Source organism: Bos javanicus, chromosome 10 (genome assembly GCF_032452875.1).
Source record: "Bos javanicus breed banteng chromosome 10, ARS-OSU_banteng_1.0, whole genome shotgun sequence".
Taxonomy (NCBI): Eukaryota; Metazoa; Chordata; class Mammalia; order Artiodactyla; family Bovidae; genus Bos; species Bos javanicus.
In genome coordinates this window covers 7,870,425-7,885,540 of record NC_083877.1, presented here as the reverse complement: position 1 = coordinate 7,885,540, position 15,116 = coordinate 7,870,425, and the positions used below count along the sequence as shown (strand labels likewise).

General features: G+C 39.6%; 1 protein-coding gene across 2 annotated transcripts in view; it reads right to left on the bottom strand.

The window, feature by feature from the left end:
• IQGAP2 (IQ motif containing GTPase activating protein 2) overlaps nt 1–15,116 on the bottom strand; it is a 307,710-nt gene that overhangs the window by 63,290 nt on the left and 229,304 nt on the right. The window contains exons 14-17 of one of the 2 annotated variants that reach the window (XM_061430007.1): nt 12,152–12,242; nt 7,391–7,558; nt 2,922–3,064; nt 930–1,100 (exon numbers count right to left, since the gene is read on the bottom strand). In XM_061430007.1, coding sequence (XP_061285991.1) covers nt 930–1,100; nt 2,922–3,064; nt 7,391–7,558; nt 12,152–12,242 — 573 coding nt within the window. The remainder of the gene's footprint in view (nt 1–929; nt 1,101–2,921; nt 3,065–7,390; nt 7,559–12,151; nt 12,243–15,116) is intronic. The other variant, XM_061430008.1, reaches the window with a different exon arrangement.

The following is a 15,116-nucleotide window of genomic DNA, read 5'->3' as shown; positions in this document are numbered from 1 at the left end:
CCAAAGCAAAAACCCACCAAACCCCACCCATCAAAAACAGTATCACTTCAGACACACAAAAAAGGACAAATGCACAATCTTTTAGAAACCAGTGTGGCGGTTGAAAGAGGATGTTAGCGGAACACAGAACAGAAACATCTAAATCTGGCAAGCTCCCCTCCTGCCAACCAGAATGTTCGGATAAGTCACGCAAGCTTAAGAAGAGCTCACAACCAAGGGCTTCGGAAAGAGGATGCTTCTTGCAGAATGAAGAATGAGAGATTAGTTAAGACAGAAGATACTCTCAGAGATGCTACATCTGTTTCATGAGCTCTTCTGTTCTTTGGGCTTCCCTGGTGGCTCAGACAGTGAAGAATCTGCCTGAAATGCAGGAGACCCAGGTTCAATCCCTGGGTCACGAAGATCCCCTGGAGAAGGCTACCCACTCCAGTATTCTTGCTTGGAGAATTCCATGGACAGAGAGCCTAGTGGGCCCCAATCCACGGGGTTGCAAAGAGTTGCATACGACTGAGCGAGTAACACTTTCACTTCACTTTTCTGTTTTTTAGAGCATAGAAACTCAGACACCACTCAATATCCACTAACCACTAAAAAACCAATTTGAAAGCACATGAGGTTAGATAGTAGGTGACAGAAGGGTATCTAGTTTCTTTAGAGAAACAGGATTTCAACTCAGGTCTCAGGTATTCCCCTGATTGACTATTCACAGCATCCTGAATACGTTCCAGAAGACAACAGGTGAAAAGTCATTCAACATCCTTCCCATCTTGGAGCATTCAACAGTGTAGACCCGGGGGCGCTGATTAAGGACACGATCTTCAGTCAGATTTGTTTATTAGAATGCTGGTAGTTGACGGTCCTATGATTAAATAAAACATTTTCATGGGATATGACAGCTGTCTGTTACAAGTGGGAGATGACTCACATACCTGTATTTTGACCACATGCTTTTCCTGTTCATACAAAAATGCTTTCCTAGCTTCATACTCTTTCCTAATGAGGGGTCCTGAGGTTGTGGCTTGGAAGCGCTGGAGCATGTCTTTGCTAGCAGACCATATCTTCTCACGGATGTAATCTGCAGTGATATCCTCAACAATGTCCTGGTAAGAGATATTTCTTATGGTTACACTTCACACATCAAGTGAGAAGAACACAGAGAACAGATTCTGGAAATTCTATCTTTCAGAAAGGGATCTGGATAGCTCTTTCTGGCTCAGTGTAAAAACAGATTTGACCAGAGTCAAGGGGTGGGCTGGCTCAGCTTCTTTCTAGAGACATGGTTTTAGAATCCTCTGAAATCTGGGTGGAGATGAGAATGTGGTTGAATGGTCTCAGGATTTGGAGGTGGAGATGTTGGCAGGGATGTTGGCAGGGACCGGGCCTAAAGCCTGGGGTCCCCAGAGCGTAAAAGACAAGAATGATTACATAAGTGTTGGCATCACCTCCTCCCTCTCCTGGGGGAAAGACGGCAATGCCCATGAAGTCCTCTGGCTTTTCTTGCCCAGGCCAGAGGAGGCAGATACCTGCAAGGAGTAGGGGAAAACTCAAAATAAATTTGGGAGAAAATAAAGGACTTGGAGCAGAAGAAAAGGGGCTGGGAGAGGAAAGATAAGCACTCTTTTGGGCAGACAGGGAAACCTAGATGAATGAGAAAGCAAGGAAGAAGGGGGACTGGGAGAAGTCTTCATGAGGATGATGAACTGGGTTACTTTCACGTTCTTTGAGAAATGCGCGCAAAGACTGGACTCATTTCTATGGCAGATGCCTCTTAACCATCCATGTGAATGGACTTCACGGATGGTGAATTTAAACAACTACGACTGAAATCATATAAAAGATGCATAAATACTTTCACAAGGAGACATATGTACAGCCTAGAGTAAATTCAGTAATTTCAGACTGACTAGAATATTTTTTTTTTTAACAGCATAGATCCTCCACTTTTCATTAATCTTGATGCTGGAATCAGGGATAACTTCACAAAGTTATACTTAGGGCATCTTTGGATGCCATACGAGCAATTTTTGTCTCTTGAGTTTTAACCTTTCAATGTTGCTTCTTCACAGTTTGACATATCCTTTCAATGATAGCACATGGTTTTAAAATATTGGCCATAATGTCATTTTTCAACAAAGGAGCACTAATAGTTCACTGCCACATGCCATTTTCCTGTAAAAAGTGGGACATCACACATTTGAAATGAGTAAATGAATACATTTTTCACTATCTTCTTGCCATTCAGGATTTCTGTGGCATCGTCAACCCCAAGTCACAGCTTTTTCTCTGAGTTTTAGTAAGTTACTCTACTGGAGAGTCTGTCCACAATATCGTTATCTTGCAGTATCTTTCTTGCTAGAGAATTTGAACAGTTCTATGAGATCTATATGTGTGAGTTCTAATTTTTTCAAGACGGAATTCAATTATTAGAAGTATTTTCTTTTAAACACACTACAAATGCCTGGATCACAGAGCAAGTTTCACATCTTCTGGGGCCAACTTTTGGTCTCAAGTCCAAAGCAATCTTGGTGAACATTCCTTCAAGGATATTGCTTCCTGTTATAGGCTGAGGTACGGGGAAAGAAATAAGACATCTTGAATATTGACCACCAAGGAATTACCACTAATTGAGCTCTGGTGTCAAGGAAAACCTGAAGATTGATTTCTTAGGGTAATCTGCCATCCTATATAATCTGCAAGAGCTTTATCTGCCCGCTGCTCTGTGGTGCTGCTCTGACATACGGAAGACATTCTAGAAATCAGTAACCATACAGCCACACCTAGCTGCAGTTCATGAAGACTTTACTCCATATCCAGCCTTCAAATAAATCAGTTCTTCCCATCAATCCCTTGATTCTAAAATAGAAAAGCAATCACACTTATCTTTATATAGTACATTTTTCCATCAAACAGCAGACTCCTACCTCAATTTCCTTTCCCATGAGCCATGATTCTTTAAGCAAGCAGGGTTCAGGTGTGACCCAGGAACTCTCTTTTGAATCAATATTGTAGTAGTAATCATATTTCTCCTGCAGGGTGAGTTTAAGCCATGAACCTTCAGTAGACACTAAAGAAAAAGGTTTGTTAAATTCTAGAGAGGAACGTGGAAACTTTTAAGATTAACGTAGTTTCTTCAGTAAGTAAAATAATTGAACAAGGGTGTTTTCCACCAGGCATTCAGATAATCTAAGTTAAAATCATTAGCAATGAGTCATTAAAATGGAATGAATTCTGTATATTCAGTGGCAGCTCCCTACTAAGCCAAAGTAAAAGGAGAGTGACGTCTAATGTTAGCTCTGCATGTCAAATTTCTCATGAGGATTAAAGGAGTCACACATGGCCAGCAAGAAGGAAAAGTAAACAAGGAGAGAAACACCAGGTAGATGTGAATAGCACCACAAGTAGACGGGGAGACCAATGAGGAAGAATCCTCTTTGTTTAGAATGTCTTCCAGCAACTTCTTTGAAAAGGGGTGGCCTACGAGGGCTGTGACCCACTATTTAAGGAGGACCCATTATTTAATGATTTGCCTTAAACCAAAGCAGAAGTGACTCGTCTTTGCAGACAACTTTATTCAAAGCACAAAACGGCATACATAACCACTGAGGTCACTAAAAAGGGAAAAGGAAAATTCCTGATTCCTCTGACTCATCTTGTTCTACAAAACCACACAAAACCAGGAGGAAAAAAATGTTAAATGGACTTAATTTTCTCAGGGAGAGAATACTAGGGGAAAAAAAAATCTATGGCAGTCATGGCTTAAACTGGTCAAGAATAATGCAATCTATTTGCAATCAACAAAATAGATTTAGCCATCTATTAATTTTGTTGAATGGTTATGATTCTTGTCTCAGAACAGAGAGCTAAAAACAATAAAAATAAAAATTTCAGAGCAAGCTAAGCCAACTGCTGTCAAGTGAGCACTAGACTAATTGCCTTTATAGGTAAATCATAGTCCTAGTGAATTTCCTCAAAGAATATTTAAATGGATTCAAATAACTAAGCAAAGATAACTTTAAGGCCCTTTAAAGTGTGTTGATTCTTCAATTGGTTTTTTAATGCCTGTCAACTGTTCTGTGGATGCCCAGATCCACAGAGAGATACATAGCTCTTCAAATGGCCAATCAGACAACCATTATCTGTTTAGAAATGCTGGTTTACCAGAAAATATATTGTACAGTCAAATATGGATGATCACAAGTAATCATTATATATTTTCAATCACCAACCGTTACCAGATTCACAAATGTTTTCAGAAGATTGGACACTTTTTAAGGCAACTCTCTCAGTGGGAAGGAAGGAAATCAAATAAAAATGGGGGAAAAGATATCTTTTATTTTCATAAGAACTGAGAAGTAAAAAGTTCTTAGTTGGTTAAAAGTGAATCACATTGGCACTGTAAAGCTCTATTTGGGTTGGGATGTCAGTGAATAATAGAAAAGGAGAATTCTATTATTTTCACATCAAGTATGAGTTTAGAGTCAGGTCAAAGGCTGAGGAGGACATCACCAGAACAGGGTTCAAGGATTTTTCCTAAGAAGTAGAGCTGGTTTGCTGGGGCTTCCCAGGTGGCACGAGTGGTCAAGAACCTGCCTGCCAATGCAGGAGATGTAAGAGAAGTGGGTTTGACCCCTGGGTTGGGAAGATCCCCCGAAGGAGGGCATGGAAACACACTCCAGTATTCTCGCCTGGAGAATCCCATGGACAGAGAAGCCTGGTGGGCTATAGTCCACAGGGTCGCAACGAGTCAGACATGACTGAAGCGACTTAGCATACATGCACATAGTTGGTTTGTTAACTGAGGGAAAAGACTAATTACGGGCCTTTAAGGAAGCTAACAGAGAAAGATTACAGTGAGTTAAGAGGTGATGTGCATTCTATATGGAAACATGTTTTCTAGATGCCTTCCAGACAAAATCATACCTATATAAGACCTAAACTGAGCTCTAAGGCTAAGTGATCTATGCAAGAGTGAACACTTTAGTCTGGGGAAAAACAGACAGCCTAGAACCAGAGGTGAAAGAGTTAAGAATAAGTCATCCTGTTCACACACTCAAACGATGTTCACAGCTCTATTGAAAATGAAAGTTAGTCTTTAATTCCCTAGAAAGCTTGTCCTCTTCCTCTGAGAACAGAGGTTGGTAATCTTTTTCTATAAAGGGCCAGAGAGTAATTTCCATCTTGTGTGTTACAGGTCTCTCATACAACTTCTTGACTCTTACTGTATCATGAAGGCAGCCAGAGACAATAGCATACAAATTGATGACTGTGGCTGGATCAATAAATTTTATTTATAAAAATAGGTGGCAGCCTGAGGAATCTTAAAAGCTATTAGAATAAAGGTTTCAGGATACAAAATCAACATCAAAAATAAATTTTATGAAAATATGTCCACATAAAAGCTTGCATACAAATGTTCACATAAGTATTACTTAGGATAGCCAAAACTGGAGGAAAAAATCCCAATTCTATCCACTGATGAATGAATAAACAAATGTGGCATATTCATACAACAGAATATTATCAGCCATAAAAGAAATGAGGAGCTGATACATGCTACAACATGAATGAACTTTGAAGACATTATGCTACATGAAGTCAGACACAGTATGATTTTCGTTTATATGAAATGTCCAGAATAGGAAAAATTAGAGAGACAGAAAGTATATTAGTGATTGTCTGGGGCTGAAAGTTGGGGGTGGGGAGCAATGGCTAATGGGCTCCATTTATTATAAGAAAAATATTCTGGAATTAACTAGTGGTGTTAGCTATACAAGTCTGGGAGTATAATAAAAACTTCTGAATTGCACACTTTAAAAGAGTAAATTTTATGGTATGTGAATTATATCTCAATAAAAAAATTAATTGTATTTCTATATGTTAGCAACAAACAACCCCAAAATGAAATTAATATTTACAATGACATCAAAAATAATAAAATATGGTAGGAATAAATTCAAATAAAGTGATGCAAGCCCTATACACTGAATACTACAAAACATTGTTGAAAGAATTAAAGACCTAATTAAAAGCAAAGACATACCATGGTACATGGATCAGAAGACTTAGTGTTAGGATGGCATATGCCTCAAATCCATCTATGGCTTCAGTATAATCTCTAAAAAGTCCCAACTCCTTTTTTTCCAGAAAAAATGAATCTAAGGTATTTCCTAGGTTTCTAAATTGGCTATCTGGGGACCATTTTTTTTTCTCTGCTGATCAGAACATGGCAGTTGGGAAAAGGAGTAGGCAAGCTTAGGGAAGAGAAGATAAAGCTAAGTTTGGGCCAAGGATTTGAAATTATGATGAGTCATCTCTAAGAAAATCACCCCTTGCATAAATACAGTTGTGCAAGTCTTTCCTCATAAACGATGAGGTAGGGGCACTATAGAAACTGATGAAGAGATGTGAAGGGAGCAGAGAGAGGCTCAAGGGTGATCAGACAGCAAGTAAGAGTGGATGGCCAGTAGCCCTATTCTCATTTCATTATCAGAAAATGTTCAGAATCAGAGGGTAGAATTCCCAAGTTAGAAATACATCAGGCTAATTATAAGTCCATAGGGTAGTTCTGGACAGACTTCTAGTGAATTAAAAAAAGTTTTGTTTTTTTTCCCCTCAAGTTCCATTTATAAGGCTATATATTGTCAAAGCAATTTTCTAAAGATGAGAAGTACTATGTACATGTGGTATAAATAAACATCAGCCTGAGTCAGGAGACACCTTAATCCTCGACAGCGGGACACAGCAAGTGCTCAGCAAAAATCTATCACGCTGAAGAGACGATGGGCTCTCTCTGCCAAAAACTAGTCTCATTGGGCTTGTCATTTTCTCCCTCTGTCCAAAATGCCATCAACGTGATTTTCTGAACCTGAAAAATGAGTCCTAAACTCATGATCTAAAACAGTTTCCAGAGCTAACATTTCATGGATTGAATAGGCATAAGTATATGCCAAGGTTAATAGAGACCAATTTGCTGCATTTCATTTTATACTTTCAAGATTACTCTTTACTTCTACTTAACAATGTATTAATGTACATTAGTAAATGTACAATATCATTTGTTTCAAAAAGGATGGAGAGATATATTAGTGTAAAAATCAGTTTGTACCACTAGAAGGATGGCTCAATGGCAAAACTGATAGGAAGCAAAATCTCCTTTTAATACTGTATTTTCTCAAGTATATGGCACCCACCACAGCCAAGTTAATCACAGATTTCCAAAAGACAAAAAAGGAAAAGAAACACTAAAAAATTTCCTTGCAAGAGATGACAAACATTCAGAAATGTTCATTTGAAAGTGATTATTTGTCTCAAAACTAAGATAACACAATACCACAGAAGTCATCATATTCAAAGTGCTATTTAATTTGTGCTAAACAATGAAGAAGCTTACCACTTCTAGATTTTTGCTCTTTTGCTTTTGCCAGGGCATCATGGTACCTGTCAGCACATTCAGGGATTACGTCATTTGCATTACCAACGGCAGGCTTCAAAACAGACAAAATATCACTTTGCTTCTCCTTCTCCAAAAACTGATTAACATCAACGACCAGTGTAACCCCTGGGTAATGAAAAAGAAATGTTTCTGTTAATAATTATCTTCTACTCACCCTAGAGGCATGCAAAGATATAAGTCAACCTTTTAGGAATGCATTGGTATTAAACCTGTTTACCCTTTGAGAGAATATATTGCACACACTCAAGATAGTCATCAACTGTTCAGGTTGTAAGAGGAATAAAATCCACAGGAGCAGTTATTTCCTCATTACTCCTGCATGATCTCAAGGCACTAGGTTCTGCCCACTGCGGTGATCTGTGAAACAGGGTGGACATATGTTGACAGTAGATATGCAGCCCTTATGCGGGTCATTAATCAGTATTTGAGAACAAGCTTTATGAAAACATGTATTATTCACTAGAATAAGTGAAACGGTATCTAAGCCACAGAAATCCTGACATTCTCTGGTACAGCACAAGTATACTTTCAAGATTGTCCTTAGCAACCTGAATGACTGTTTTAGAAAGGCAACGGGCACAGCTGGTAGATATGTGCAGTGGAGCCCAGAAACTTAATTCTGGAGCCAATTTAGACCTAGAAAGCACGTGATCCCATTTCAAATGTCTGCCTCTCCCCACAAACAAAACCACATTCGACTCTTGGTTGAAAGATAAAGAAAGATAACGTGGTGAATTCTTTACCATCTAGTTTAGGTAAGAATATTCTGGCCCCACCAATGGACCTACTGTCTTCACAACCTGTAAATGTACTGGGTTAGAAAGGCAGAACAAAAAAATGAAAGAAACCAGGTTAAAATACTTTATAGATGAAACAACATCGTGATGAAGAGAGAGGAGAAAGATTTTTTTTCCTTTCTTTTTAAACAGACATGTCAAACTCTGCCATACAAATGCTAAATGGTATATATACTACTGTCATCAAATTTCATTCAGATGTGCACAGAACTGTGAAGGCTGATGTGCTAGGAAAAACAGTCTGACTTTTGACACCTACGAGTCCAATCGTGCAATCTGGAGGAGCACTCAAAGGGTAAAGACTTCCGGTGGCCAACTCCAGTTGTTGCTGAACAAAAGCTACAGTGGTGGGTCCTTTCAGATACAGAAGTTCAGGGGAATGGGGAAGCTGCTTAGTAGGAGCAAAAGGCAGTCCTGGTGTTTGAGAAGTCTGTGGTCTCAGAGAAGAGGAAAGAACAAGGAAATGACAAAGGATCCTCACATGAATTACATCAAAAAGTTTATCAAACCCAGTGAAATGCTATTTGCCTTAAAAGATGGGTGTTACGAAGGCATACATTTCTTTCATATTCTTTCACATTTCAAGTACATGTGCTGATGTACAAGCAGTGGGTCCATGGGTTAATCTTCTAGATGACTGAAGCTGACTCCTTCAGGTACCAAGCTTCATCTTAACAGAATCCTGCTCCATGAAAACTAAAGCCCTGGGGAAAAATCTAATAAAACAGTCCTGCTCAGACTTGCTCATCATTTTACCCACAGTCCCTGGTACATTTTTGGTGCTTAATGTTTGCTGAGAGCTTCCAGAAGAATTCTTTATGGCATCAAAATTATATTGTGTGATAATGTGATATTTTCAAAGACTATGGAGGTGTTGGGCTACTTTGCTCCTGCAATAAATGCTCCCAAACTCCTCCTCTTCTTAATTTTCCTCTAACACCACTGTCAATTATCACTTCTTGTTGCTGTCTGAATGCCTCCATAGCGCAGCCAAAGCACCTAACTTCTTGGTAAATCATAGCTTCTGAGTTGGGTAGAGACATAACCAACAGGTAAGCCTTATGCCTAAGATAAGAAGAAACAGACTCAGAGAAGCTGTCCACGAGGTCTCCACTGAGTTGACAAAAATTAGTTCTGTGCTCAGGCTTTGAGACAGCTATTTTGACCGCTTTTTTTCTTAAGCTACAGGTTGCAATTAAGTTCCAGAGAGCTGAGAATGACACATAAACGATATCCAGAAAGTCAGGTATGTTTCTGCTATGGAACAAATGAAGAAACCTCCTCCAGACCTCCTAAGATCCAAAAATATATTTATGTCTTAATCCATATGCCAGAAGGGCTTCTCTAAGGCATGCATTCTCAAAACAGGTGATATAACCCCCAGGAGGGTAAAAATTGGTTCTTAGGAAGAGAAAGTAAAACATAAAAACCACAGAAGTTTATATATAAAAGCACATATCTACATGTGGCACATCAGCAGGTATATATTAGTGGTACTGAAATTTCATGGTAAGGAGCACCATGGGGGAAGAAAGTCCAGAAAGACTCCTTAGGGTACAATCATGGATAACGGCTGAACGACATTGCTTTAAGGAGTCAAAAGTAGAGACAAATCTACCTGAAGAAAGCAAGATGCTCCAGTGAAAATGGACATCGGGCCAAAAGCAGGGAGTCTTGAGTTACCGTGCCCTTTCAAATCTGCCTGTGGTCAAACATACGGGCCAACAAATGATCTGGGAGTGGGTTTGATAATTGCAACATGTGACCTGAATTTGTTTTCAAGTCTTCATACAAAGGATGAAAAATGCTTTTAAAAGTAAGATTAAATTCCTTGTTGAAAACACTGGAAAATTCTCATCTCAGTGTAAGAATAGAGGCAGTTTTATCTTTAGAACATCTTTTTGTTGTTATAAGTCATAGAAGAAAAAAAAAAATAATAAATCATAGAAGACACTATATCAACTCTTAAGGAACAGGATGGAAGTAGAAGAAAGGATTTTAAATGTGCAAGTGTGGAGCACACAAATCTCACACATTTGAGAAAATCTCTTACATTCATAGTAAACAGAACTGTGAGTCTCAAGAGGATCGACTTAACATTTGTAAGCCAAGTTTAAGAACAACATAAAAAACAGGAACAAAATAACTTTTAAACTGGTTTGATCTCTAGGAGAAAAACTATAAGCTTTTTAGTCTATTTGAGTGCCTTGATGACAATATAATTTCTTAAAAGTGTATTTTTCAAACTACGGATACCTTCAGTTTAATACATAAATTTAAATCTCTTGTGTACACAGCTTAATTTTATTTTTTTCTTAAGGATTAGAATGTTTGAACGGAGAGACTTCAAAGATCCTAAGGATGTAAGAGTTCAGGTTGGAGAAATACACATATTTTTCAGGCTAAGGAAATAAAATCCAGATGTTCCTCACAAATGCCTGCGACGTTTCAAAGCGTATCTTCTGGAGCAAGACTAGGCATCTCAAAAGCCTTCTACGACCTGATATAACAGGATAGATTCTAATTATGTCATGAATGGACAGGTTAATGAACTACAATTTTAGGAATCTTATTTTAATTTACATAGGTTATTTATACATGGAGAGTGTTAGCTTATCACCCCGATCGCCATGTGAGTTTTCTTATTATCCTTTAAGAAAATAGATGCTTAAAAAAAACACAATTATTTGAGAGCCAAAGTGGGGGTCTGGTAATTGCTAAGTATGTCTATTCCAATTATGCATTTTGGACTTGGGGAAATAACCCTAGCGGGTGGGTTTCAGCACCCACTAAACCCACTGTGAGATGAACCCAAGCAACACTCCACTGATCATCTGCCCTCCATAAGCCCATCCCGATTGGCGGACCACAGTGAAGTCTCAGGTCTCCTGAATTTGGGTCAGTTCAGAGCCAGTGTCCGGTAATCTCTGCAAAGTCTGACTGTGTCCTTCCTTGCAGCACAGTCACCACAGCAGGGTGTAACATGTTGGTAACGTAGCAGGTTCCTTTCCCAAGGGAACCCAGTCCCTCCTTCTTTCAAGGGCTTCTGGGTCTATAAATGGCTCAAGTCCGGGAATTGATGGAGGGACCATGACTTTCTGTTTATGATTCAAGTTATACTTCCATTGACGTGACCTAGAACTCTTCTTCCACTTGTACAAATCGAGTAAGAATTCAATAGACTGTCTATTTCGCTTCTAGGAATACCACAACCAATTAGCAAATTCCATAGGTCTCTGTGTCAGATTTTCCTAATTATTGCTTTGATTCTGCTATCTATTAACATTATACTAACCACAGCCACTTGTCTTTGGTGATTAAGTGTTGTCCCTTGGCCTCTGCCAGACAGCCTGACAAATTTTGGACTTTCCAGCCTTTCCACAATTACATGAGCCTATTTCTAAAATGAAATCTCTCTTTATTTTTCCATATAAATGCATGTAGAGATAGACAGTACTAGATACTTGCTTTCCAGAGAAAACTGCATGGCTACATATGTAATTTTTTTTTCCATAGGAAAAAAAAATACATAGTTCTGTTTCTTTGAAAAATGGTATTACAATGCAAAGCAGGATGGTCTAGCTTCCTAAGGATTAAGATAAAAAAGGACTTGATTATACTATAAGTTTAAGAGTTGAGAAATTATTTTCTGCTTTCTGGACTTGGTTCAGCTACAACTTCAGATTTTGCTGGAAATAGTACTTAATTGCAAAAACCAGTGCAACTGACCAACCTTATTTTTGTATAAATATGAATTCAAGAATTAAAATAGGTGAGAGTTCATATCTTTTCAGAAATTAAAAATGGCACACTTAAAAAAAATTAGGAATTAAAACAGAAGTTCGGGGGATAGCCAGACGCAAGCACGAAGCTGCGGCAGCAGGAGGCGGCGGGGGCTTACATTGCTTCGCTTTGTTTATGTCCTTGTTGGCCTCGTTGACGGCATGCTGTATCTCATCCAGCCAAAGAATTTTGGAAGCACTTTGAGGGTCCTGAGAATGTGGTCACAGAATAAAAGAAAAAAACAGTGAATGATGATGAAACAGAATCAACAATGCTTTTTCAGGAGCCACTTTATTAAAATTTCCACAAACTCTTATTTAGCGACAACCCAGCATGGCCACACACCGTACACACTACGGATGACACAGACTCCAAATGGGGCCACTTTTCCCCTCTGCACAACCACCCCGTTAGTCCAGTCCACCCCGCTCCATCATCGCTCCCTTGACAGCTGCATCCATCTCCTATTTGCTTGTTTCCATGTCAGCTTCAACCCCAGTGGCCCCCTACAGAGAACCCGATGACCCCTCCCCAAAAGGACATCTCATCACATCATTCCCCTGCGAAACTCCTTCAGAGGTTCTCTCCAGCAGTTTGAAAGAAACAACACTCCCTTCCCACAGACTGTGGGCATCTAAGGGTCTGGCCCTGCTCATCCCTCTGTTTTTATCTCCCCCTTGCCTACTCACTGTTCCTGACCTTCACACCAGCCTCCTTCAGAGCCCATCGCTCTACCCCAGGTGTGTGGCTGTTGGTTTTTTCCTATCATTCAGGCCTTAATTTAAATGCCACCTCTTCCAAAAAAGCCTTCTCTGACTACCCTGGTCAATCAAATATTCTCTCCCCCAATCACTCAGCAACTACGGCTCCCAAGGTGGCTCAGGGGGCCACAGAACACTTTCAATTTGTGGGAAAAAATGATGTGTGGATTTTATCAGACACAGTGGCAAAAATAAGAACAAACGTATTCAAATAGAAACATGGTGATGGCCCTCAAGGCGCTAATGGTTTAGCAGAAGAGCCAGGTGCATCAAAAATTATAATTACGGGATCAACAGCAAGGCCCTACTGTATAGCACAGGAAACTGCATTTAATATCCTGTAATCAGCCATAATGAAAAATAAAAAACTATGATACAATGTGATCAGAGCAATATTAACGATAGATAAGTTTAGAAATAGCCAAGAAGAGATGAATTTGTATTAGGAGTGTTGAGATGCAGGGGGAGAAAAGACCAAGTCGTTAAGGACAGCTTCAGAAAGGAAGTGGAAGCAGCAGTAGAAAGGTACCGAGTTACCTTTACTCATTTTTACTTTAAGGGATGATTCTGATTTTACTCCAAAGGCAGTGTCAGCATACAGTGTAATTAAAGAAGGCTTCCAGATAGCAACTGCATTTCATATAAACTTGTCTAAGATTACAATTTTGTTATTGGTAGAAATTAAGTATTTTAGAGAAGATGAGACATTTCATTTTAAAAACCTGGGAATATCTGCCTACTTGTGCGATAGACTAAAGAAAGACTGTGATGAACAGAGGGTGGTTCTTTGGAGCCAGGCAGACGCAGCTCCATCATTTAGGACTCAAGAAGGATGGGGGGCAGGAAGGAGAAATAACATGCACCAGCATCTTTGGTAGGCTTCAACTCTATCTCCCTCAGAGCCTAATAAGAGATGGTACATGGGAGAGGGCTCTGAAAATGAGACAAAATATCTGTTATTTCATCCTGTAACCACCAGATTAAAGAAGACCATGGATGAAGGCTTGGTTCCTGCTTCTACAATCACCTCTAGTTGGATCTGCCATGTGGGAATCACCAGCTAATAAGATTTTCCATCTTTTGGGAGAAAGGATGTGGAAGGTTCAAACAGGAAGCAAGACGGGAAGTTGAGACCTGGAAGAGGGTGAAGGGACAGGAGAACAGAAAGTATTTTTCCTCTGCTTCTAAGCCAAAGAGAACCCAACCACTCCCCCAGGTACAGCCTAAAAACTAAGCTCCACACAAGTTCATTTCTGTCTTTTTCAGATTTTTTTTTTCTCTGAAGGGTATTTACCAAATTTCTTCATAACTTAACCTCTGTAGAAGATGCACCATACAAACTGTTATTCAGATGAGAAGAAAGTTACAATCCACTTCAAAGCTGAAGGTATTAGTTTTATAAGCTAAACCCGAGAGACTTTGCAAATCAAAATAATTTAAGTCAACAGTTTAAATCATGACCCACTGCAGCAAAGGGTTGCTAAGTTAAAGGCAAAGCCAAGAGTAAAAACTGAAGCCTACCAGTGTAAGGTCTTCCTTTCAATTGATCACTGGAAGACTGGAAACAAGGTATTTATAGGATGGCCAAGTCTCTGTGCTGTGCTTAGTCGCTCAGTCGTGTCCGACTCTTTGTGACCCCATGGACTGTAGCCTGCCAGGCTCCTCTGTCCATGGGGATTCTCCAGGCAAGAATACTAGAGTGGGTTGCCATGCCTCCTCCAGGGGATCTTCCCAACCCAGGGATCGAACCCAGGTCTCCCACATTGCAGGCGGATTCTTACCATCTGAGCCACCAGGGAAACCAAGAAAACTGAGCGGGTAGCCTATCCCTTCTCCAGGGGATCTTCCTGACTCGGGAATTGAACTGGGGTCTCCTGCATTGCAGGTGGATTCTTTACCAAATGAGCTAACAGGGAAGCCTGTTCAAGTCTCTACTTCCAGCTAAAAAGCCAGGTTCAATATACGAGTTATAGATGGATTAAGTCAAGAGAAAGTAGGCCATCTGAAAATCAAGTAATAAATTCCTGAATTTAGAGGATTCCTAGAAAATTGTAAATAATTTAAAATCTACCTCAGTTTGTACTGTGTTACCAGGTAATTGTATATTATTTGGCTGAAGTATTAAGAACTGACTTTTAAAAAAAATTGATTTATTTATTTTAACTGGAGGCTAATTACTTTACAATATTGTAGTGGTTTTTGCCATACACTGACATGAATCAGCCATGGGTGTACATGTGTCACCCATCCTGAACGCCCCTCCCACAGCCCTCCCCATCCCATCCCTCAGGGTCATCCCAGTGCACCAGCCCTGAGCACCCT